At 43.6% G+C, this 26,648-nt stretch overlaps 1 protein-coding gene across 1 annotated transcript in view; it reads left to right on the plus strand.

Moving 5' to 3' along the window:
• EVC2 (EvC ciliary complex subunit 2) overlaps positions 1–26,648 on the plus strand; it is a 161,912-nt gene that overhangs the window by 34,682 nt on the left and 100,582 nt on the right. The window contains exons 8-9 of the mRNA XM_070372684.1: positions 18,841–18,975; positions 21,649–21,788. Coding sequence (XP_070228785.1) covers positions 18,841–18,975; positions 21,649–21,788 — 275 coding nt within the window. The remainder of the gene's footprint in view (positions 1–18,840; positions 18,976–21,648; positions 21,789–26,648) is intronic.

The raw sequence follows: 26,648 nt of genomic DNA on the forward strand, positions 1-26,648 counted from the left end.
TGATAGCTCAGTTAGTAAAGAATCTGCCTGCAATGCAGGAGATCCCAGTTCAATTCCTGGGTCAGGAAGATCCACTGGAGAAGGGATAGGCTACCCACTCCAGTATTCTTGGCTTCCCTGGTGGCTTAGCTGGTAAAGAATCCACCTGCAATTCAGGAGACCCTGGTTCAATCCCTTGGTTGGGAAGATCCTCCGGAGAAGGGAAACGCTACCCACTGCAGTATTCTGACCTGGAAAATTCCATGGACTGTATAGTCCATGGGGTCGCAAAGAGTCAGACACGACTGAGCTACTTTCACTTCACCTCCATGGCCCAGACCCTCTCATGAGGATGGAGACGCATCATATCCAGGTCTTCAGGGCTGCCTCTGGCTCACGCATTGCCTTCAGGAGAAGCAGGAATAGGTGGCCCCCCCAGGCTGCAGACAGCAGGGGTCTGGAGCCAAAGCGCCCAGGTTCAAATCCTGTTCTAATACCAGCTGTGCAGAAGGGCATTCACACACAGGCCTGAGACTTCTGTCCTCTGGGAATTCTGCTTCAGATGCCTGTTCAAGATCCATGGGTGCAAGGCTAGGCGGTGGAGCAGTGGGTTGGATTTCAGCCCCACTGGTCCCTGGGCCAGGTAACCTCTGCCTGTGGACCATGTTCATGAAGGTCATTATCAAGTGGAGAGATGAGACGTGTCAGTGATGGCTCTATAGTGCTGTGGGGAAAATAAGCTTTTACACCAGAAGCCTGACTCTGAATCCCTGTTCCCCCACTGATTGTATGTGACACTGGGCACACTACTTACCTCCCTGGACTTCAGTATCCTAGTTGTAAAATAAGAATAATAACAATACCTGCTTTATAGGGTGATAACCTAGATAGCATATTGAAAAGTAGAGACATTACTTTGCCAACAGAGGTCCGTCTAGTCAAGGCTATTATGGTTTTTCCAGTGGTCATGTATGGATGTGAGAGTTGGACTGTGAAGAAAGCTGAGCGCCGAAGAATTGATGCTTTTGAACTGTGGTGTTGGAGAGGACTCTTGAGAGTCCCTTGGACTGCAAGGAGATCCAACCAGTCCATTCTGAAGGAGATCAACCCTGGGATTTCTTTGGAAGGAATGATGCTAAAGCTGAAACTCCAGTACTTTGGCCACCTCATGCAAAGTGTTGACTCATTGGAAAAGACTCTGATGCTGGGAGGGATTGGGGGCAGGAGGAGAAGGGGACGACAGAGGATGAGATGGCTGGATGGCATCATTGAGTCGATGGACGTGAGTCTGAGTGAACTCCAGGAGTTGGTGATGGACCAGAAGGCCTGGCGTGCTGTGATTCATGGGGTCACAAAGAGTCGGACATGACTGAGCGACTGAACTGAACTGAACTGAACCACAGTAAATGAATTGAGTCAGGCAAAGTACTGAGCACAGTGCCTGGCATTCTCTAAGTGCTCAATAAGCCTCATCAATGTTATGAAACATGTAAACAATGCTGTTGTGCAACTGTTTTGGATTAACTGTGTGTATCAGAGTCGCAAGCTCAATTTCCATGAGATTCACACCAGTGCTGCAAATGTGTGAGTCAGGCCTATGGAAGATTCAAAGGTGTAGTGGAGTCTGCAGCAGCCTGGAGATTCAGACTGCCCATCACCCACTATCTGTCCCCCGATTTTGCAACATTAAACAAGAGGAAAAAAGCCAAACAGTGTACATCAGCTGTGACTGAATTTGTGAGGTTGTAACCTGACATATAGATCATAGATCAAGTGGTACTGACAAGGTGCAGGGGAGCTGAGTGGACTCGGTGGATCACAGGCCTCTTGGAAGAGGTAAGAGTTCAGTTGGAGCTTAAAGAAAAGGCTTAACTAAAGATGGAGGAGAGGTTTCTAAAATATGCAGCTGAAGATCTGACATCAAGGTTAAGCTTGTTTTGACTGTGGGTTGGATGTGAACCAAGATTTACTGGGTGCAAGCACAGTGCAGAGTCAGACACGACTGAGCAACTAGCACACACACACAAGCAGTGCCTGGCATCATGAGGGTACACGTAATGGCCCTTGCCAGGTAAAGTGTGTGAGCCGCCAGGTTGGCTTGGGCACCTGCGAAGGTAATGTCATTATACTAGGAACATGTGTTGATGAACGGGAGAGCTTGGCAGTGAGGTATAAGCTCCTCTGACATTTTCATCAAGCAGGTAAAACAATTTTGGATTGGCCAAAAAGTCTGAACTAACATTTTGGCCAACCCAATACAAAGTAAAGACATTATGTAACCCGTTATGTAAACTGGGATCTGCAACACTTGGAAGAGACCCCGTTACTTCCTTAATTTTTTATTAATTTCTTGAGGGTGAAACTGACATCTGTCAGACAAGGCCCCAGGAAGTCCTCTCTGCCTCCTGGATGAAAGAGAGGAAAAAATCACTCCACCCTGTGCTGGACATTGAGTGCAGGTGTTCTTTTTTTTAAAAAAAATTTGTTGGAGTATATTTGATTCACAGTGCTGTGTTAATTTCTGTTGTACAGCAAAGTGACTCAGTTATACATATATATTCTTTTTCATATTTTTTCCATTATGTTTATCACTGGATATTGAATATAGTTCCCTGTGCTCTATAGTAGGACCTTGTTTATCCATCCTGTATATAATAGTTGCGTGGAGGTGTTCTGATTCACTCCAGCTTCTCATAGTAAAGCTGGGCATCCTGCCAGGCACCGGGAGAATAAGTCACCGTATTTTACTCGAAGGATCTGGATCTAATCAAGAGTGAGACATTTAAACCAATTGGTATGTCATCCAAATTCATTTCGAGTGTAATTCCTGTAAGAATAATAGTGGAATTGGGAGGAGGAATGTGATCAAATCAATCAAAGTTTCATCTGAAAGTATAAATTTATGAGGCTAGATGAAAAATTGTTGAAATGAAGAATAACATGGGAAGATTTGCCATATTGGATATGAAAAATTAGAAAGCTGTGTTAATACTATATGCAGGTCTTGCAAGAGAAACTAGACCAGTGGATCAAAATAGAGTACCTACACATACGTGTATCTGATAAAATGATATTTCAACTCAATGGGGAGAGAATGTTTCATTTATTAATTTGGGGAGCAATTGACTGGATCTTCTGGAAGAAAAATGAAGATGAACTCCCTCAATAGATATAAATCTAAATAGATGAAATAGTTTGTAAAAAGTAAATCCTGGTTAATATGCTATGGGGGAAAAAAACATCAAGGAAAATCATCAATATTGTCACTCTGCTTATTTAACTTATATTCAGAGTACATCATGTGAAATGCTGGGCTGGATGAAGCACAAGCTGGAATCAAGATGGCAGGGAGAGATGTCAACAACCTCAGATATGTAGATGATACCACCCTTATGGCAGAAAGTGAACAGGGACTAAAGAGCCTCTTGATGAAAGTGTGAAAGTGAAGGAGAGTAAAAAAGATGACTTAAAACTCAACATTCAAAAAACGAAGATTATGGTATCCAGTGCCATCATTTCGTGGCCAATAGATGGGGAAACAGTGGAAACAATGAGAGACTTTATTTTCTTGGGCTCCAAAACCACTGCAGATGGTGACTGCAGCCATGAAATTAAAAGACAGTTGCTCTGTGAAAGAAAAGCTATGACCAACCTAGACAGCATATTAAAAAGCAGAGACATTACTTTACCCACAAAGGTCCATCTAGTCAAAGCTATGGTTTTTCCAGTAGTCATGTATGGATGTGAGAGTTGGACTATAAAGAAAGCTGAGCTTTTGAACTGTGGTGTTGGAGAAGACTCTTGAGAGTCCCTTGGACTGCAAGGAGATCCAACCAGTCCATCCTAAAGGAGATCAGTCCTTAATATTCATTGGAAGGACTGATCTGAACCTGAGGCTCTGATACTTTGGCCATCTCTGCGAAGAGCTGACTCACTGAAAAAGACCCTGATGCTGGGAAAGATCGAAGGCAAAAGGAAAAGAGGACGACGGGATGAGATGGTTAGATAGCAACTCAATGGACATGAGTTTGAGCAAACTCTGGGAGATAGTGAAAGACAGGGGAGCCTGATGTACTGCAGTCCTTGGAAAAGTAGGATAGGACTGAGTGACTGAACAACAACAGCAATGTCTTTATGATGTATTGTTCTTGTTCAGTCACTCAGTCATGTCCGACTGAACATATGAGTTAAATAAGCAGGCTGACAATATACAGCCTTGCCATTTCCTACTCCAGCTTTTTATGATATATAAAGAGCTCCTATTAGTTTATAAGATAAAGAATAGCCTCTGTAAGTAGCTATGTATGATATGAGAATTTCTCAAATACAAGGATTTACAATATGTACCTTTTAGCACAGTGGAGGGAACTTGTACCTCTTCTGGCAAAATCATGTGAATTTGGGTTTCATTCAGAGGGCTTCCCAGGTGGTGCCAGTGATAAAGAACCTGTCTGCCGATGCAGGAGACACTAGAGACACAAGTTCGATCCTTGGGTCAGGAAGATCCCCTGGAGTAGGAAATGGCAACCCACTCCAATATTCTTGCCTGGAAAATCCCATAGGCAGGTGAGCCTGGTGGGTTACAGACCATCGGGTTGCAAAGAGTCGGACACGACTAAGCGTATATGCACACACACACACACACACACACAAACACAGAAGGCTGGGGGCATGCAGTGACATTTCATCACATCTGCCTTCTCCATGTTACATCTTGTTTGAATGACTACCCCAGCCTCCTGCCTGTCCAGTCCTGCTCTCCTGAAACACCAGCCTGCTCACTTTCTATTCTGGAGGGGCTCCCCACTACCTGCTGATAAAGCCCAGTTCCCTTAGGTGGTATTCAGGCTCCATCAAAAATGGTGACCTCTGCTATATCCCAGTGCCATGGGGTTCCTGTGTTTCCCACTTCACTCTGGTTTTACATATGCTGATCTTTTCATTCCCGTCTTCTGGGTAGCTGGCATACATCCTATGGGAACCCTGACCAATTTTCTCCACCTCCGTCATTCCTTCACATCTCCCAAGCATGCTGGTGGCACCCCTCGCTGGGATCCAGTGGCATTGGGCATCCGATAAACCTTGTCACGCTGTGACTTTGAGATTATTCTCCTTGTTGGCACTTAATACATTTTTATTGACATCACAGTAGAATTTTTGCCCAGGGAGAGACTTTAAAGATTACCTAGTTTTACTTCCTCATTTGAAAATAAAAAAACTCCTAGGTCCTGAGATGCTCTGGGAACTGGCCAAGGTCCTGGAGCTTGATGACAAACATTGAGGAATGGAATCATGCTCTGTGGTTCTGCAATCCAAGCCTCATTCACTAGATTTGTAACTTAACAGCTCTGTTAGTGTGTGTGATTATCTCTGTCTGTGGTTACCTGCAAGCTCTGGCTCCTGCCAGAATTGTGAGAGTTTCTGCCCTTAGAGCTGCCCCTCAAGGGCTGTGGGCCAACAGCCCTCTGCTTCCTCAAGCAGTAGAAGGATCTTAGTGAAATTACTCCTAAAATCTCTTCTAGGAAAATCAATATGGTCTCCCTTTCAGAACCTTTCTGGTTTGGGGGGGGGGGAATGGGATTTAATGTATGTCCATTGTGGACATTTTAAAGAAACCACCACTCTACACGCACACACACACACAGAGAAAGAGAGACAGACACGGAGAAAATTAGAAGAATCACCCGCTAGCCTTGTCGCTAGAGATAACCATTGTTAACATGGTGGTTTCTTGCTTTCCCCAAGCCTATGAATGCATTTCTTACATAATTGAAGTCAAACTGTATAAATAATTTTTCCTCATGGTCGTGTAACTTTTTATTGGATTTTAAGCATTTAAAGCATTTCTTTTGAAAGTCTTTTTTTGGTCTGGCATTGCTCTTCATAAATAACAGTGGTGAAACTCATCAAAGGAATCTGTTACCAGCTAATATGTGATTAAAGAGGTGGTAATAACAGATGATTCTTTTCCAGAGATGAGAAGGAAAGTTAGTGGGGACGCTGGGGTTGGGGAGGCTGGGGTCACTGAGCCACCTCCTTTTCTTTATTCTTAGATAATGAAGTTTAAGATAAATAGGCTGTTTGAAATCTGTGCTTCAAATGATTAGTGGAATTTGTCTGCAAGATTTTTGCCCTTATTTTACAGATGTGGAAACTGCAGTTTAGGGTGGGGAGGCTCAGGGTCCCCCCCGTGTGGTGGGGGCAGAACTGAGAGCTGAACCCCCAATTAGGGCCTCAGTTCAGTCGCTCAGTCGTGTCCGACTCTTTGCGACTCCATGGACTGCAGCAGGCCAGGCCTCCCTGTCCATCACCAACTCCCGGAGTTTACTCAAACTCATGTCTATTGAGTTGGTGATGCCGTCTGACCATCTCATCCTCTGTCGTCCCCTCTCCTCCCGCCTTCCACCTTTCTCAGCAATTGTGGTCTAGGTCCGTGGTATTATGAGTACGTTCTGCTGCTTCTCACAGCCTTGTTTCTGGTCCTCATCATTTCTCCCTGGACTGTGGCATCCAGGTGTGCTTTCCTCCAGGCTGAAGCCACACAGTAGCCAGATTTCTATTTCTAAAACACTGATCTGACCATGTTACTTCCTGACTTAAAACCCTGCCGTGATCTCCCATAAGCCCATAGAGTGATGTCGCATGTTGCTAACCCACTGTGTTGGAACTGGGCTGTGTCTCTTGCCACGTGCAGGTCCTGCTTATGCCCTTCTGTCTGCCTGGCTTACCCTCCTCCTGGCCTGGCTTACTGCCCTCTGCCCACAGTCACCTCTTGGAAGGTCTTCCTTGTCTTTTGAGCTGAGCCAGGGGCTGCCCCTCCTCCCACCCTAGTCCTCAGGTTTTCCCCCTCACCTCAGCCACCCGTCACCCCACCTACTACAGAATTCTTGCCTGGGAAAAGCCACGGACAGAAAAGCCTGGTGGGCTGCAGTCCATGGGGTTGCAAAAAAGTCGGACACAGCAGCTAAACAACAACAGCAAAGATTAGAAAGGAATTACTTGGCCTCTGGTGAAAGATCAATGAAAATGTTGATAGTTAAGCATAGTTTTGAGGGACTGTGAAGGCTTTTGGCCAGAGACTCAGGAATTCTAAAATTCTGCCCTCCTAGTCACACCCTAATAAGGTGAGCTGGGTGCTCAGAGAGTATCAGAATGTTCACAATGGCACAAGGCCCTGACAGTTCAATGCAGGGCTCCTGGTAAAAGGCCAGGCTGGAGCCTGAGCCCTGCGGAGGCAGCTGTGGTGTGAAAGCTATTAGTCTAGACTTTGTGATGTGAATCCTGGGTCTACTGCTTTCTAGCTCTGTGACTTTAGGCCATCTATTTAACTTACCTGTATTTGGTATTATTATTTGAAAATATGGATTAAAGTAATGCCCACTTTATAATATTGCTGTGGGGAGTGAATGGGTAATGCATGTAATACACTTGGAACTATCCCTGGTTCCCAGTATCTGGTCAATACATATTAGCTGCAATGGTGGTGGTGATAATGGCGATAATGATGCGGCTGGTGGCGATGTTAGTGGTGATGATAATGATGGTGATACGAGTGATTCTAGGGAGCTTCTTCCTTCCCATAAAACAAAATCTCGAGATTCATTCTTCTTCGGTCATTTATATGGAGGAGGAAAGTTGAAGAGTGGAGGCACTGTGGGCAAGTCAAGGAAGCAGGAACTAGCTTAACTTAGCAACACAGATAAATGGAGAAGGTGGAAAAGAAGAAAGTGAGAGTTGTGAGTAGGCTTGCCCCAAGGAGGCAGTCTTTACCTAGGTGTACTTATCACCTGATATTGGAAAGTAGAAATTGCAGGAGAGAAGGGGAGAAAGATGGTATGGTCTGCAGAGCTGGTCTGGCTTTGTCCTCTTCCTAAATACAGGCATTCATTGCTGCAGCCATGTTGTTATTGATAAATTAAGCTCCTGCTCCCCACACTGCCTCTGCTCTTTAAGTTCTCTTGGCCGCACAACTGATTAAGGAGGGCAAGATCTCAAGGTGGAGATTCAGAGAAGGTGGAGGTTGGAAAAAGAGTGGGAGGGAGGTGGCCTGTCTCAGCTGTTCTACTTCATAAAGTAGGAAAGGGAGGGAGATTTTGATTGGGAGAATGAGTTAGTTCTGTTCTTGCCTTTTTTAGTACATTGATCCTGCCTGCCTAAAGTTATGTCCCAGTATTTTTTTTCTGGTTCTCATCCATCATGTAAGCAACTTCTACTGTGGTATGGGAGTTTGGGACTAAAAATGTGTTTAGAAAATCAGACAGCCCCCTGGATGGTAAGTGGTCTGATGTACTAGGGGAAAACACAGACTTTGGAGTCAAACAGAGCTAACTGTGTTGCTCTTTGGCTGTGGACTTTGATTAACTATCTGAACTCTCTGCATCTCCGTTTATCTCTCAATGGAAAGGGGATAATACATCCCCCACCAGATTGCTGAAGATGGATTGAATGAGATAAAGCACTAGCACACTTTGTTCATTTCCTGAGGCTGCCGCAGCAAATGATCACAAAACTTAGAACAGAAACCTACTCCCACACCGTTCCCAAGGCCAGGAGACTGAAATCAAAGTGTCGGCAGGGTTTTGCTCCCTTTGAAGGCTCTAGGGAAGAGTCCTTCCTTGCTTCTGTCTAGCTTCAGGTGGCTCTTGGAAATCCTTCCTCAGCTGTAGCTGCATCACTCCCATCTCTGCCTCCATGACCACATGGTCTTTTCCCCGTATGTGTCTGTCTCCAAGTCTCCATCTCCTTATAATGATACCATCACTGGGTTCAGGATCCACTCTAATCCAGTATGGATTGGGCTTCCTAGGTGGTGCTAGTGGTCAAGAATCCATCTGCCAGTGCAGGAGACATAAGAGATGTGGGTTCAATCCCTGGGTCAGGAAGATCCCCTGGAGTAGAAAATGGCAACCAATTCCAATATTCTTGCCTGGAAAATTCCATGGGAAGAGGAATCTGACAGGCTATAGTCTGTGGGGCTGCAAAGAGTCAGACACGACTGAGCGACCAGACACAATCCCATATAACCTCATCTTAACTTGATCATGTCTACAAAGACCTTATTTCAAAATAAGGTCCCATGCAGAGGTACTGGGGATAAGACTTTAGTATATCTTTATAGATGGCACAATTCAACCCCCTATAGGCACCTAAGCCAGGGAATGGCATATTGTAGGTGATCGAATGTCATTAATGTCCTTCACCTCTCCATTCTTCTCCCTACAGCTGAAAAAAAAAAAAAAATTGCCTTCTGTGAAAGAAAAAACCTTGAAAACATATCACTGATCTACAGCCTTTTGTTCTCTTTAGACAGACGTTTTGTCTCTTTTCCATCCGTATTTTAATATAGGCTCTGTGAACTGCTTTTCATATGTATTGATTTGTTTTTTCTTATCTGGTAGGTACACAAATCAGGGCTCAGAGGGCTGTTGCCAGCACGAATGGAGAGCTTGCATTTCAATTTGGTGCTAATCAAAATGTAAGATTTAGAATCAGGGTGTTTGCATCTGAAAACAGAATTGGTTTTCTGACCATCTCTGATAACAGCCTCTGTGGACAGAGGCTGATTCATCATAGGTGAGTCGTATGTGGCAACACGCTTGTATTCAGGTTTCAGTAACCGTCAGGACCAAAGCTCCTGGTTCTGACATAACTTGGCTTTGATTGTCTAGAAGGTCAAGTTGGCCTTGTTCATCTGTCAGATAAATTTAACCTTAACTACATACAGCCTGCATTGGGATCCCAGGAATGAGAAATGGGTTAGTTGTCTCCCAGCTCCTAAATAATGTGTTAAATGTTCCCATAATCTGCAACCATTGTTTTAATTGAAGTGTATTGATTTACAGTGTTGTTTTAATTTCAGGTGTATAGCAAAGTGATTCAGTTTTGCATATATATATTTTTTTCAGATTTCTTTCTCTTATAGTTTATTACAAAATATTGAGTATAGTTTTCTGTGCTATATGTACAGTAGGTCCTTACTGGTTATCTGTTTTATATAGATTAGAATGTATATGTTAGTCCCAAGCTATTTATCTCTACCCCCCTTACCTCTTTGGTAACCATAAGTTTGTTTTCTATGTCTTTGGGTCTATTTCTGTTTCATAAATAAATTTATTTGTATAATTTTTAAAAATGATTCCACTTGAAAGCTATATCATGTGATACTTGTCTTTCTCTGTCTGATTTGACTTCACTTAGTATAATAATCTCTAGATCCACCCATGTTGCTGCAAATGGCATTATTTCATTCTTTATTAATGGCTGAATAATATTCCATTGCATATATCTTCTTCATCCATTCATCTGTCAATGGACATTCAGGTTGCTTCCATGTCTTGGCTATTGTAACACTGAGCACTGAGGTCTGCAGCCCTTTTGAATTAAACCTGCTGTCACAGGTTGGCTTCTTTGGGAGCAGGTGCTGAGGTAGGGTTTGAGTATAACATAGTGGCCAGTGTGCAGAAGAGTTAACATAGCTGACCTGAGATGGCTGTCCTTAGAAAGGCCAGTTTACAAGGTGAGTCCTTGGCTGGCATTTGGGAACTTGGATTTCAGGACGATCCTCACCATTTACCGAACTAAGAGTGGCTCACGTTGCCTAAAGCGTTCTAATAAACAATATATTTTATGTTGAAAATGTTTTGTTTTCTTCTGGGAGCCTGGAATTTTGGTGCATGCTTCCCAGGTGGCACTAGTGGTAAAGAACCCACCTCCCAGTGCTGGAGACATAAGAGCCATGGGTTTGATCCCTGGGTCAGGAAGAGCCCCTGGAGAAGGGCATAGCAGGCTACAGTTTGTAGGGTCGCAAAGAATCAGACATGACTGAAGTGACTTAGCACACACACACGGTAGCAGGCAGAGGATGCCTAAGTGACTCAGTTCAGTTCAGTTCAGATCAGTTGCTCAGTCGTGTCCGACTCTTTGCGACCCCATGAATCGCAGCACGCCAGGCCTCCCTGTCCATCACCAACTCCCGGAGTTCACCCAGACCCATGTCCATCGAGTCAGTGATGCCATCCAGCCATCTCATCCTCTGTCGTCCCCTTCTCCTCCTGCCCCCAATCCCTCCCAGCATCAGAGTCTTTTCCAGTGAGTCAACTCTTCGCATGAGGTGGCCAAAGTACTGGAGTTTCAGCTTTAGCATCATTACTTCCAAAGAAATCCCAGGGCTGATCTCCTTCAGAATGGACTAGTTGGATCTCCTTGCAGTCCAAGGGACTGTCAAGAGTCTTCTCCAACACCACAGTTCAAAAGCATCAATTCTTCAGTGCTCAGCCTTCTTCACAGTCCAACTCTCACATCCATACATGACCACAGGAAAAACCATTGCCTTGACTAGACGAACCTTTGTTGGCAAAGTAATGTCTCTGCTTTTGAATATGCTATCTAGTTTGGTCATAACTTTCCTTCCAAGGAGTAAGCGTCTTTTAATTTCATGGCTGCAGTCACCATCTGCAGTGATTTTGGAGCCCCGAAAAATAAAGTCTGACACTGTTTCCACTGTTTCCCCATCTATTTCCCATGAAGTGATGGGACCGGATGCCATGATCTTCATTTTCTGAATGTGGAACTTTAAGCCAACTTTTTTACTCTCCACTTTCACTTTCATCAAGAGGCTTTTTAGTTCCTCTTCACTTTCCGCCATAAGGGTGGTGTCATCTGCATATCTGAGGTGATTGATATTTCTCCTGGCAGTCTTGATTCCAGCTTGTGTTTTTTCCAGTCCAGCGTTTCTCATGATGTACTCTGCATAGAAGTTAAATAAACAGGGTGACAATATACAGCCTTGATGTACTCCTTTTCCTATTTGGAACCAGTCTGTTGTTCCATGTCCAGTTCTAACTGTTGCTTCCTGACCTGCATACAAATTTCTCAAGAGGCAGCTCAGGTGGTCTGGTATTCCCATGTCTTTCAGAATTTTCCACAGTTTATTGTGACCATACAGTCAAAGGCTTTGGCATAGTCAATAAAGCAGAAATAAATGTTTTTCTGGAACTCTCTTGCTTTTTCCATGATCCAGCAGATTTTGGCAATTTGATCTCTGGTTCCTCTGCCTTTTCTAAAACCAGCTTGAACATCAGAAAGTTCATGGTTCACATATTGCTGAAGCCTGGCTTGGAGAATTTTGAGCATTACTTTACTAGCGTGTGAGATGAGTGCAATTGTGCGGTAGTTTGAGCATTCTTTGGCATTGCCTTTCTTTGGGATTGGAATGAAAACTGCCCTTTTCCAGTCCTGTGGCCACTGCTGAGTTTTCCAAATTTTCTGGCATATTGAGTGCAGCACTTTCACAGCATCATCTTTTAGGATTTAAAATAGCTCAACTGGAATTCCATCACCTCCACTAGCTTTGTTCGTAGTGATGCTTTCTAAGGCCCACTTGACTTCACATTCCAGGATGTCTGGCTCTAGGCCTGAGTAAAAACCCTAGTTGCATGAGTGCCTGTGTGCTCAGTTACTCAGTCATGTCTGACTCTGCGACCCCATGGACTGTGGCCCACCAGGCTCCTCTGTCCATGGAATTTTCCAGGCAAGAATACTGGAGTGTGTTGCCATTTCCTACTCCAGGGCTTGTTGTTGTTGTTCAGTCACTAAGTCGTGTTCAACTCTTTTCGACCCCTTGGACTGCAGCACACCAGGCCTTCCTGTCCTCTAGTATCCCTAGGGCTCCACCCCCTCCACTTCTCCAGGGGTACCAAGTCTCAAATGAGTTTCCCTAGTGGACAGCATTTCACATGGGTCATCACACTGACTGCTGGAGGAATTAAGTCTATTCTGTGTGACTGCTGGGAGAAGAGGCTGGAAACTTGGTCCTGGTTTCCACTGGACTTTGCCCCACGTGCCTTTTCCTATTGCTGATTTTTCTTTGTATCCTTTCACTGTAATCATAGTGTGAGGATGACTATATACTGAGTCCTGTGAGTCTTTGTGAATCACTGAACCTAGGAGGTGGTCATGGGGCTCCCCCATCATAATCAGATCACCTGTGGAGGGGAGGAGTGGGGAGCAGGACTGGGCAGAGGAGATGTTTCAGTTTTGCAAAATGCAAAAGTTCTGGAGATGGTGGTGATGTGTGGTTGTACTTAACATTACTGAAATGTACACTCTAAAATGACTAAAATGGTAAATATTATATAATGTGTGTATTGCTGCATTTAAAAAATAGTTCATAATCTTCTTGTAAGTGGTTGAGCATTCAGAACTTAAAACTCCTAGAAAGCAAGATCCTTTTAAGAGGTCATCAGGCACACTAAAAGACAGTGGAGTGGCAGCATCAGTATTCTGAGGGAAAAAGGTTTTGGACCTTGGACTCAGCCAAGATAACAATCACATGAGTGCAGAGTTACATGAGAAATAAAAGCATGTTCTACACAAATTTACTTCAGCCCACACAAATATGGAAAATGCTCTATCAAACTAAAAAAAACAAAACAAAACATAAGAAAATGTAAGGAATGGATTCCAAAACATAGTTTTTCTTTAATCAGTAATATAACAATGTTATAGGAGGAACTTCCCTGGTGGCTCAGTGGTGAAGAACCCGCCCGCCAATGCAAGAGATACAGGTTCTATCCCTGGGTTGGGAAGATCCCCTGAAGAAGGAAATGACTACCCACTCCAGTGTTCTTGTTTGGGAAATCCCATGAACAGGGGAGTCTGGCAGGGCACAGTCTGTGGGGTCACAAAGAGTTGGATGTTACTTCATGACTGAGCATGCGTGCAATACAGAAAGCAGTAAAGAGACACCTGCAGTTATAGCAGTGCAGCAAGCCTAGAAAGTAGCCAGTCCTCGGTAGATCTGGATGTCAGAGAGCTCCTGGAGTGACGACTTTAAGGAACAACAACAACAACAAAATGACTCTCTGCAACAACTAATATCATTAAGGAAATGGATGTTACACCAGGAAGAAAAAAGAAAAGCAATGAGAAACCCCAGGAAAAACAAAAAGTTACACAGGGATGTGTTGGCCCAAATTGAAGTAATCTTAAAAATATGTCATGATTTTGAAAATTGATAGGGTAAGAAAGGGCACTGCATTAAAAATATGTCACTTTTAGGGGCATGTATTGGGCTTCCCTGGTGGCTCAGACAGTAAAGATTCTGCCTGCACTGCAGAAGACCTGGTTTTGATCCTTGGGTCGGAAAGATCCCCTGGAGAAGGGCATGGCAACCCACTCCAGTATTCTTGCCTGGAGAATTCCATGGACAGAGGAGCCTGGCGGGCTACAGTCGGTAGCGTTGCAAAGAGTCAGACCTGAATTGACTTAGCATACACACGCACACAGGGGTGTACATTTAGTTACACAGGATTACATTCAGTTAATTTGAGTGAATATGCATATCCATTCATATGCAGTGAATATATATGTCTAATCATAATCATGATAGTCTTTAATTTCTTTTATTTTTAGAATTAACTTATAAACCACCACAAAGACTTAAATGTGATTGCAGAATATACATACATATAGGCATGTATAAAATAAATAATAAATTCTGGAGGGCAGAAGTAGTGAAAAGAGATGGAGGAGGAAAATATCGGGCCTTAGTTTCACCATGTTTCTTAGTAAGAAGACAAGAAATATTCTCTAAATTTAATGCCATAAAAATTGAGTTTCAACTTTTCAAAGTTAGGCAAAGATAGCTAACTGAATATAACTATTAAAATTGGGAGGAAGTGTAAGGAGGGATATAAAGCCTTTGGGAGGTAACAAATCCTTCAGATTTTTAGGTTAAAAATTCATGACCTAAATCCACATCTGTCATAGCAGGAATGCATAAACAATGTGTAATGTTGATAAATAGAGAAATAAAGATGCATGTGTAATTTTTAGCATATTTAAGTTAACTAACCATTCTGGTTCACTAAACTATAGAAATTAAAACCAATATCTATTTAACTATCTAACCTCTGGAAGCCTTTGACTGTGTGGATCACAACAAACTGTGGAAAATTCTGAAAGACATGGGAATACCAGACCACCTGAGCTGCCTCTTGAGAAATTTGTATGCAGGTCAGGAAGCAACAGTTAGAACTGGACATGGAACAACAGACTGGTTCCAAATAGGAAAAGGAGTACATCAAGGCTGTATATTGTCACCCTGTTTATTTAACTTCTATGCAGAGTACATCATGAGAAACGCTGGACTGGAAGAAACACAAGCTGGAATCAAGATTGCCAGGAGAAATATCAATCACCTCAGATATGCAGATGACACCACCCTTATGACAGAAAGTGAAGAGGAACTCAAAAGCCTCTTGATGAAAGTGAAAGTGGAGAGTGAAAAAGTTGGCTTAAAGCTCCACATTCAGAAAACGAAGATCATGGCATCCAGTCCCATCACTTCATGGGAAATAGATGGGGAAACAGTGGAAACAGTGTCAGACTTTATTTTTTTGGGCTCCAAAATCACTGCAGATGGTGACTGCAGCCATGAAATTAAAAGACGCTTACTCCTTGGAAGGAAAGTTATGACCAAACTAGATAGCATATTCAAAAGCAGAGACATTACTTTGCCAACAGAGGTCCGTCTAGTCAAGGCTATGGTTTTTCCTGTGGTCATGTATGGATGTGAGAGTTGGACTGTGAAGAAGGCTGAGCGCCAAAGAATTGATGCTTTTGAACTGTGGTGTTGGAGAAGACTCTTGAGAGTCCCTTGGATTGCAAGGAGATTCAAGCAGTCCATTCTGAAGGAGATCAGCCCTGGGATTTCTTTGGAAAGAATGATGCTAAAGCTGAAACTCCAGTATTTTGGTCACCTCATGCGAAGAGTTGACTCATTGGAAAAGACTCTGATGCTGGGAGGGACTGGGGGCAGGAGGAGAAGGGGACGACAGAGGATGAGATGGCTGGATGGCATCACTGACTCGATGGATGTGAGTCTGGGTGATCTCCGGGAGTTGGTGATGGACAGGGAGGCCTGGCGTGCTGCGATTTGTGGGGTCGCAAAGAGTCAGACACGACTGAGTGACTGAACTGAACTGAACTGAATTGAACCTCTGGGAAGCAGAGTTAGAAGAGGGTGAAGAAGGTCACATAGGTTATTCACGTTTCTTTTTAAACCCTTGCCTTCTGTCAAAAACCCATTTTCTCCCACTGGCATGCATGTGTTACCTTGCTTCTCAAAATTTACAAAATGGCTGAATGATTGCCCATTATGTGGATAGAATAAGTCATAGAATCTTAAAATATTTAACCATTCTCCACATTGTGGAGCATTTAGGATACATCCACATTTGTTATTTTATTTAATGTTCTTAAAAACAGTCTTATATGTAAATAAATCTTCTGTGCATATCAACCAACCTGTGTGTAAACTTTTTTTTTTACTTTATTTATTTTAATTGGAGGCTAAAGGATGGGATGTGGAGGGAGGTGGGAGGGTGGTTCAGGATGGGGAATACATGTAAACCCATGGCTGATTCATGTCAATGTATGGCAAAAACCAACCTGTGTGTAAACTTTTATGTATAGCTTCGAATTATTTCCTGAGGCATGAACCCTAGAGGTGAGGGATGGACTTTTTAAAGCCCCTGGTTAAGGACACAGACATTTTTTCCTTCATTTTTGAGTATAGACATTTTGGTAAAAACTCTCCAAAGGATCAAAGTATCATCAAAATGGGAGGCTCTCTCAAGCCAGGCCTGTTTTCTTTCTTTTTTTTTTTTTTTAAGTATTTATTTTTATTTATTTCAGCTGCACCAGATCTCAGGTGCAGCATGCAAACTCTTAGATCTGGCATATGGAATCTAGTTCCCCTGACCAAAGATTGAACCCGAGCCTCCTGCATTGGGAGCACAGAGGCTTAGCCACTGGACTACCAGGAAGTTCCCAGGCCTGTTTTTGAGATAACCTTCTGATGAAATGAGTGGTTAATGGCCACTACATAGCACCTCCCTTTCTGGACCAGTGGAGTCGCCTTGGGTCACCCAGCCCACAGGGGAAGGCAGGGCAAAAATCACATTTCGTGAGCGAGTTTCATGGTCAGGCCCTCTTCTGATGACTTCGCTGGACTTTGTTCATGTCTCTTGTTTAATCCTCAGCACAACCTTTGGAGGGCTCTCATCTCTGTCTTACAAGGAAAGAGCAAAGGCAAAGAGAGGTGAAGTGAGAACTTCCCTGGCTGTTCAGTGGCTAAGATGTTACCTTCCAATGCAGGGGGTGCGGGTTTGATCCCTGGTTAGGGAGCTGAGGTCCCACGTGCCTTGCAACCAAAAGGCAAAATATAAAACAGAAACAATATTGTAACAAATTAATAAAAGACTAAAAATGCTCCGCACCAAAAAGAGAGAGCGAGAGATGAAGTGATTTGCCCAATGCCACATGGCCACGGGGTAGCAGAGCTGGGCCCCACGCCCAGTGGTCTGAGTCTAGAGCCCAGGCTTCAGCTGCTGTGCCGCTCCAGGCCCTTGTCTGTGAGAAGCGTGTAGTCTGGGTCAGCCCTGGCCAGTGCCAACAGGAAGAGCATAATCACACAAGGGAGAAAACATCTCCTTCTTATTAGCTTCTAGCATGTAGCCTAGTACCCAGTAGACACCCAATACATATTTGTCAATTAAATAAAAGAGTCGGACTTTGCATGCAAATCCTCTGGGTTTTTATTTGATTTACTCTCCCTGCTGTGAGAAGTAATGTTTTTATCCCCATGTTACAGATAAGAGAACTGAGGTTCTCAGAGGTCAAGTCCATGGCCCCCAAATATTGTTACCTTCCAGCTCTTTTGATAGAGGAGGCATTCCAATTCAGGTCTGTAGGATTTGAAAGCCAGAGCTGTCCTCATTTTACTCAAAGTGTCTTTGGGAAAATTCAAGGAGTTAGTTCTTGTGAAACCTTTAGCCCAGGGGTTCTCAGAGAGTGGCCCCTGGTCAAGAAGGATGGCAGCAACCCCTGGGAACTTGCTAGAAATGCCTCTTTTCGGTTGCTGCCCAAGGTCTGGTGATGCAGAATCCCTGAGGGTGGAACACAGACCATGCAGGTGATTCTGATGTGAGCCCCGACCTGAGAGCACGACCTTGGCTCCAGGCCTGCCCCATGCTGAGTGCTTAGGGAGATGGCAGCTGCTGCTGTCTGGATCCCAAAGAGATCCCATTCCACCCCTCCCTCTAACCATCATGTTCTGGATCCCAAAGAGATGGTGGAGGGAAGGGTGGAATGTGGGGGGAGCCTAGAACTTACTGCTTCTCACAGTTGTTACTTGGTGCTGGCCACTCCTGGCCCATCAGTGGATCCACATTAGTCCCAGGATGTCACAGAGTGGAGCCCGGAGGAAACCGTCCAGGAGAGAGTACAATTGGCACATTGAATGAAGCTAGCGTGAGCTCTGCAGCTCACCCTGGATGGTCATTATTGGGCTGCCTTCTGCTGTGTGATGCTGCCCCTGCCACGTGCAACCTCCAGAGTGACTCTGACGTCCAAAGTGGGTTCCACCCCTAATGGGTAGTGGTCCCAGGGCCGGGGGAGTGGACAACCTTGAGGGAAGTTGAGGGCACTATGGATTCTTGCTCTGGCCTCTGCAAAATTCTGCCCGACTGAAAGCATGTCATGGTTCCTTCCTGCTGCCTTAGGATTGTTACATATTTGATTGGGGAATTTAACATTCCTGAGTGCCTGTGATGTACCAGCCTTGTGGTGGTTGGTCCTGTCGTGTGCAAGCCTCCATGCTCAGCTCCTTGAAGTGCTTGGGCCCAAAGAGGTTCAGCAGTGGTCCCAAAACAACCAGCTAATAGGAGGCAAAGCTCCATCCACACCGGGCTGGTCTCACTGACTCTGTTCTTGCTCTTCTCTAACTCAGTTGTAACTTGCCTTGAAAGATGTGAAGTGTGACCACGAACAGATCTGTTTCTCTCTCTTATCCCACAGGTTCTGCCAAACCACGGCCTCCACGCAGCAGGGTTCTGCGTGGCCTTCATCCTCTCCCTGGTGCTGACCTGGGCTGTGCTTTTCTTCATGGTTCGATACCAGTGTGTGAAGGGAAGCTCGCTTACCAGACATCAGGTGGGAATCCACGCGCATCTTCTTCCTGGAGGGCAGCTGGTTGGTGGTAGATGTGAGGTTCAAGTTTATCCTTCAACTCTGGATGGATGTCAGGACCCCCGGGGAACCATGATGCATGCTCAAAGCTAGGCCCTCCTGCACAGACTCAGACTGCTTTCCCGGGAGGCATCCCCAGCATTAGCTGTTTTTAAAAGCTCCCTGGATGATTCTAACCAGATGGCCAGGATTGGGAACCCCTAATTCTGGCTGAATCACTGAGTGCCTGCCTGTGTGGCCCACTGTGCATTCATGCCAACACCTGATTCAGGTCCTGGTCTGCCCTTCGTCCTCAGGATGAAGCCCAGACGGCTTAGCGCAGCTTATAAAGAGAGCCCCCTGGGGTCCAGCTTCACACCCCGACATCCCACTCTAGACAATGACTGCTGAGCTCTCCACACTCACCAGGATGCTTCTGTAATACTCCCTCTGCTCTTCAATGAGCAGGATTCTGACACGTCCTGTAAGACTCATCTCTGGCCTTGCCTCTCCTTGGAAGTCATCACTTGGCCACTTCCTGGCCGAGTCAGGGGCCCTCTCTCTGGGTTCTTGCCCTGGCTTCTGGACCACCCTCCTCCCCACTGTTTATCCCCATCTGTGAACTCCTCAGTCTCTGTGTTCCTGTCTTGGTCTGCATTCCCACAGAAGCACACCCTGAGACCAGGATCCAAATGCAAATAGTTTATATGGAAAGTGACCCCAGGAAGTAAAGGTAGGGGATGGGGGAGTGAGATGGGAAGGAAGGCATCCAGTCAAGCTACCACCGTGGGTACCAGGCGCTTCTTCATCCCACCTGGGAACTCGGGACATTGTAGAACCAGCCTCAGAGTGATCCTGCCTGAAGGGAGAAAGAGAATGGGTATTGAGTTATGAAATGCTGCTGGTTGAGGACAGGGGTGGGGAGGGGGCCAGGACAAAGGCGCTATTTCCCTGAAATGGAGTCTGAAGGGCCAGAAGGAGCCTTCAGGGAAAGAAGTGTAGGTGTTGGCTGGTAGATCTTGGGCTCAAAGGCACGGAAGAGCAAGGGCAGGGGTCGTGGTTGGAGGACTGATGCTGGCTGCTGTAATCCCCATTGCCTGGTAAGGAGCCTGGCACTTGGCACTTAGTGAACATGTGAAGGAATGAGTCTCCACTATCACCCCGCAGCCAATCAGAGGATGGACAAACGGAGGCAGGGAAACAGGTTGCTGTCCTAGGATGAGAAGTCACTGCTGGGAGTGAGCACCCTGAGGGGTGGTTCATTTCTGCAGGATCATGGGGTCTGGGTGACTGTTACCCAGAGGTCCAGCAACTTGAAAGGAACATTTGTCATCTTTTTCCTTCACCATGTAGTGAGGAAACTGAGTCCAGTAAAGCCAAACAGCCTTCAGGGGGCCGAGTATAGGCTGAGACCTGGCTTCCAGGGACACCCCCACCTCTGGAGGCTGGTAGTCCTGTCCCGTTGTTCACTTTGTCTCTACTTCCTGGAGGAGAGACTTGTCATTTCAAAGTGAGGTCAACCCACAATCTCCTTGACAGGCAGAAGTGAAGAGAAGAAAAATAGCCCATCTAATGAGACATTCTACTTACTCTCCCAAAGCTGTTATCAATCACAGATGAGCAAGACTCACCCTGCTCATTCGATGAAGGAGCAGAATTCATTTCTCGGAGATTAAAGGCTGATTGTTACAACCACGGGAGGAAAGCAAAGTGTGAATTTGATTTAAGATTTAAGATTAAGAAGACTCTTGTAGTATTTTTTTTTCCAACGTCACAATATGAAATCTTTCCACATTATAAATTTTTTTTTTTTCTTTGTGGTGGTAACCAAGGAGAAAATGTGTTATAAAGCAGAAGGCAGCCCTTAGAGTTAGGTAGACTTTGGGTCAAATACCATGCAGGCTCTTTATGAACTGTGTGAACTCTAATAATGTCATTTTCATCTCTCTGAGCTGCATTTTCTGTATATGTAAAGTGGGGACATCAATACATTTTGTGTGACATTTTCATGATGTAACTCATACAAGGCACAGGGACAGAAATTCTTAAATGTTAGTATAATTATACATTTTTGCGGCATTATTAATGTCAGAGAGCAACACAGATACATCATCTATCCAATTGAAGGATTGAGCTTAATTATCTCTGATGTCACTTCCATCTGACAACTCTATATTCTGATTAGAAGCCAACCAGATCCATGATGTTGAAGTCCATCTGCCATCTGTTAATATTCTTCTGCATCACGATGACGATGACGATGATGGTGTGATAATATGATGGTGTTGGTGGCGATGATGGTGGTGATGGTGATATATGATTTTGGTTTTGGTGGTGATGATGAGGATGGGGGGACAATGATGATGATGGTGAAATATTTGTATTAGATCTTTATAGTTATAAAGCTCTTTCTATCCCCTGCTTTGTTTTATCCACACAACAAGTCTGTGCAGGGCTACAGGAATTATGATTCCATTTCTTTGGTGAGAAAATGAGGCCCAGGAAAGTACAATGTTGTGCCTGAGTCTTGTCTGCTCACCAGTGGTGAGGCCAGCTAGATTCTCTGATTACAGATCCCCATGTTCCCTCATGACTTTTCCAGCATGTGACATTCACAGGAAGGCCCACTCAACTGTTGTTCCTGAAATTCTCTTGAAGGTTCAGCATCACGAAAACAAGCTGGAGCACTCCCAGTTCACCTCAGCTGATGGTGTGAATGAAGATCTCGCTCTCAATGACCAAATGATAGACATTCTATCTTCCGAGGACCCCGGGAGCATGCTTCAAGCCTTAGAAGAGTAAGTATTCTGAGTCACATTATATTTCCACAGGTATCATGAATGTTCTATCTACAGCAGCATGAGAGCAAATGCTGAGCATATTTCATTCATTGATTCATCCCACTTATCATTCATTTGTCACTCAGTAGTCGTAATCTTTGGAAGAAAAGTTATGACCAATCTAGACAGCATATTAAAAAGAAGAAACATTACTTTGCCAACAAAGGTCCATATAGTCAAAGCTATAGTCATGTTTGAATGTGAGAGTTCGACTATAAAGAAAGCTGAGCACCAAAGATTTGATGCTTTTGAACTGTGGTGTTGGAGAAGACTCTCGAGAGTCCCTTGGACTGCAAGGAGGTTCAACCAGTCCATCCTAAAGGAAATCAGTCCTGAATATTCATTGGAAGGACTGATGCTGGAGCTGAAACTCCAATACTTTGGCCACCTGACGTGAAGAACTGACTCATTGGAAAAGACCCTGATGCTGGGAAAGATTGAAGGCAGGAGGAGAAGGGGAAGACAGAGGATGAGATGGTTGGATACCATCACTGACTCAATGTACATGAGTTTAAGCTCTGGGAGTTGGTGATGGACAGGGAAGCCTGGCGTGCTGCAGTCAGTGGGGTCACAAAGAGTCTGACATGACTGAGCAACTGAACTGAACTGAACTCAACTGAGTCATAATCAAACAACTGCCATGACCTGAACACTATGCTTGGTATTTAAGAAAAAAGATAGAACATAGTTTGAGCTGTGAGGCAGTCTGACCTATTGGGAAGACAAACACAGAAATGGAAGTGACCATGAAAATTTGATGAGTACCATGCTAAGATTGGGGCTCGCCGAACACAAAAGAAAAGGTAATTACCTCTGAGCAGGTCATAGAAATGCTTCCCAGAGGAAGAGATATTTTAACTAATTCTTGAAGCTTTTCAAGTAGATTAAGAGAAGAAAGGCTTTTCAGGCAGAAAAAAGGGCAGATGTCAAGACAGGAAATGAGCAAGTTATATATGTTTGGTGAAGTGTCAGTAACTCAGTATGATTGATGTGAGGATTGGGGTCTTGAGTAGTGTAGTGAAGGAAAGGAAGTGACATATTGAGAGAGAATCCAGACCAGGCGATATGACTGTTGGCTAAACTGGGTTCATCACTTTTCTTTTTGTCTATTTATCTATTTATTAACCTTTAAGGACCAAGATCAAAGTATGTTTATTTTATTTTTTTACTTATTGAATTAACGTTAGTTTATAACATTTTGTAAGTTTCATGTGTACCACATATTTCTACCTCTGTATATATACAGAAGTAGAGTATATTTATGTATATATTTAATATTTTATATATGTATATATATTTATTATTTATTTATGTGTATATATCTATATATATGTATATATAGGTGTGTGTATATATATACACAGAGAAGTAGAGTATCTGTGTGGGTATCTACAGCATGCTCACCACCAAAAATTTAGTTTCCATCCATCACCGTACAGTTGATCTGCTTTATCCATTTCATCTTCCCCCAGCAGCTTCCTCTCCAGTAACCACGATTCTGTTCTCTGTATCTATGAGTTAGTTTTTCTTTGATTTTGTTCGTGTGTTTTCATTTGTTTTCTATATTCCACAGATGAGTGAAATCATATGGTGTTTTCCTTCTCCATCTGACTTATTTCACTTATATAATACCCTCAAGATCCATCTGTGTTGTTGCAAATGGAAAGATCTCATCTCTTTATGGCTGAGTAGTATTCCATTATCCATTCATCTGTTCATGGCCATTCATCTGTCATCCATTATCCATTCATCTGTTCATGGGCATTTAGGTTGCTTCCATAACTTGGCAGTTGTGAGTAATGATGCAGTAAGCATGGGAGTGCATGTGTCTTTTCAAAATAATGGTTTCATATTATTTGGTAAATACCCCAGAGTGGGATAACTGGATCATATGGTGGTTCTGTTCTCAGTTTTTTGAGGAATGTTGAGACTATTTTCCATAGTGGCCATTGCTGTTGTTTAGTTTCTCAGGCATGTCTGACTCCTTGTGACCCCATGGACTTCAGCATACCCGGTTTCCTCGTCCTTCACTGTATCCAGGAGTTTGTTCAAACTCATGTCCATTGAGCTGATGATGCTATCCAACCAACATTCCCACCAACACTCACTAGATAATAGTCCTTCTCACAGGTGCAAGGTAATACCTCACTGTGGTTTTAATTTGTGTTTCCCTAATAATTCATGCTGTTGTTTTCACTTGCCTGTTAGCCATCTGTATATCTTCTTTGAAAAATGTCTATTCAGTTCCACCCATGTTTTAGTGGGTTGTTTTGTTGTTGTTGAGTTGTATCAGTTCTTTATATGTTTTGGATATTACTACTTATTAGATATAATTGCTTGCAAATATCTTCTCCCATTCAATAGCTTTTTAATTTTGTTGATAGTTTTCTTTGCGGTGCAGAATCTTTTTAGTTTGCTGTAGTCCCAGTTGTTTATTTTTGTTTTGATTCTTTTGCCTGAAGAGACATACCTGGGAAGATATTGCTAAGACTCATGACCAAGAATGAACTGCCTATGTTTTCCACTAGGACTTTTAGAGTTTCAGGTTTTAAATTGTAGTCTTCAGTCCATTTTGAGTTGATTTTGGAGTATGATGCGAGGTAGTGGCCTAGTTTCTTTGTATTTGCATGTGCCTGTTCAGCCTTCCCAACGTCATTTATTGAAGAGACTATCCTTTATCCATCGTATGTTCTTTGCTGCTGTGTTGTAAATTAATTGTCCATATGTGTATGCATTTATTTCTGGGCTCTCAATTCTGTCCCATTGATCTATGCTTTTGTGCCAGTACTATGCTGTTTTGATTACAGCTTTGTAACATAGTCTGAGATCGGGAGTTGTGATACCTGCAACTTTATTTTTCTTTACCCTCAGGATTGATTTGGCGGTTCAGTCTTCTGTGGTTTCATATAAATTTTAGAATTTTTGCTCTATTTCTGTGAAAAATGTCCTTGAGATTTTGATAGGGGTTTCATTGAATCTGTAGATTACTTTAGGTAATATGGACATTTTAACAAGGTCATCCTTTCAATCCACTAGCATGGAATATCTTTCCATTTATTTGTGCCTTCTTCAGTTTCTTTCAACAGCACTTTGTACTTTTCACTGTCCACGTCTTTCACCTCTTTGATTAAATTTATTCCTAGTTATTTTATATTTTGTGTTGTAATTGTAAATGGGATTTACTTCTTCATGTCTCTTTCTGGTAGCTCATTGTTAACATATAGAAATGCAACAGATTTTTGTGTGTTGATTTTGTACCCTGCAACTTTATGTGTTTGTTTATTATTTCTTTCAGTTTTTTGATGGCGTCTTTAGGATTTTGTATATATAAAGTCATATCATCTGCAAATAGTGACAGTTTTACTTCTTTCCTTCCAATTTGGATACCTTTAGGTTTTTTTCTGGCCTCATTATTCTGGCTAGGACTTCTGATAACTGTGTGAAATAATTTCTCCCTTTGTGGGTGTGTGTGTGCTCAGTCACTCAGTCATGTTCCACTCTTTGCGACCCCATGGGTTGTAACCTGCAAGTCCATGTAATTTTTCCTGGCAAGAACTGGGATGGGTTGCCATTTCCTCCTCCAGGACATCTTGTTGACTCAGAGATGTAACCCACGTTTCCTACATTGGTGGGTGGGTTCTTTACCACTGAGCCACGAGGGAAGCCCCTATTTCTCCCCTTAAGTCTGTTAATAATTGTTTTATATATGTTGGTGCTCCTATGTTAGGTGCAAATACATTAATAACTTTTATGTCTTCTTAATAACTTTCCCCCCTCATAATAATATACTATCCATTTTTGTCTTCAGGTCTGTTCTGCTTGGTATGAGTATGGCTACACACCCTTTCTGGCCATCATTTGCTAACAATTTCATCCTCTGTTCCTTCGCTTTGAACCTGTGTTTGTCTGTAGAGCTGATGTGGGTCGCTTGGAGGCAGCATGTAGTTGAGTCCTGTTTTTTAATCCATCCAACCACTCCATGCTTTTTGACTGGTGAATTCAACCCATTTACATTTAAGGTTATTATTGATAGATGAAGACTTAATACTACAATTTTGTTTTCTGGTTGCTCAATCTCTCTGCTGTTTTTTTTTTTCTCCTTGTGTTTCTGTCTGCTATTTTGATTTGATGGTTTTCTCAGTGTCCTCTTTTTTATTTTTTGTCTTTCTCTTCTAGATTTATGTTTTGTTGTTACCGTAATGTTTGTGTAAAACTTCTCGTAGATAAAATAGTCCTTCTTTTCCTGATGGGGCTTCCCAGGTGGCTCAGCGGTAAAGAATCCACCTGCAATGCACGAGATACAGGTTCGATCCCTGGGTCAGGAAGATCCCCTGGAGAAGGAAATGGCAACCCACACCAGTATTCTTGCCTGGAGAATCCCATGGACAGAGGAGCCTGGCGGGCTACTGTCTGCTGCTGCTAAGCCACTTCAGTCGTGTCTGACTCTCTGCAACCCCATAGACGGCAGCCCACCAGGCCTCCCCATCCCTGGGATTCTCCAGGCAAGAATACTGGAGCGGGTTGCCATTTCCTTCTCCAACGCATGAAAGTGAAAAGTGAAAAGTGAAAGTGAAGTCGTTCAGTTGTGTCTGACTCTTTGCAACCCCATGGACTGCAGCCTACCAGGCTCCTCCGTCCACGGGATTTTCCAGGCAAGAGTACTGGAGTGGGGTGCCGTTGCCTTCTCTGTCTACAAGGTTGCAAAGAGTCAGGCGTGACTGAGCACACACATGCTGATAATATCACTGTGTGGGTTCCATCTTTTTCTTCTTCCCCTTTTATGTTTTTGTTTTTCTCAAATTATCCATTTTTATGTTG

This window comes from Bos mutus, chromosome 6 (genome assembly GCF_027580195.1).
Source record: "Bos mutus isolate GX-2022 chromosome 6, NWIPB_WYAK_1.1, whole genome shotgun sequence".
Classification (NCBI taxonomy): Eukaryota; Metazoa; Chordata; class Mammalia; order Artiodactyla; family Bovidae; genus Bos; species Bos mutus.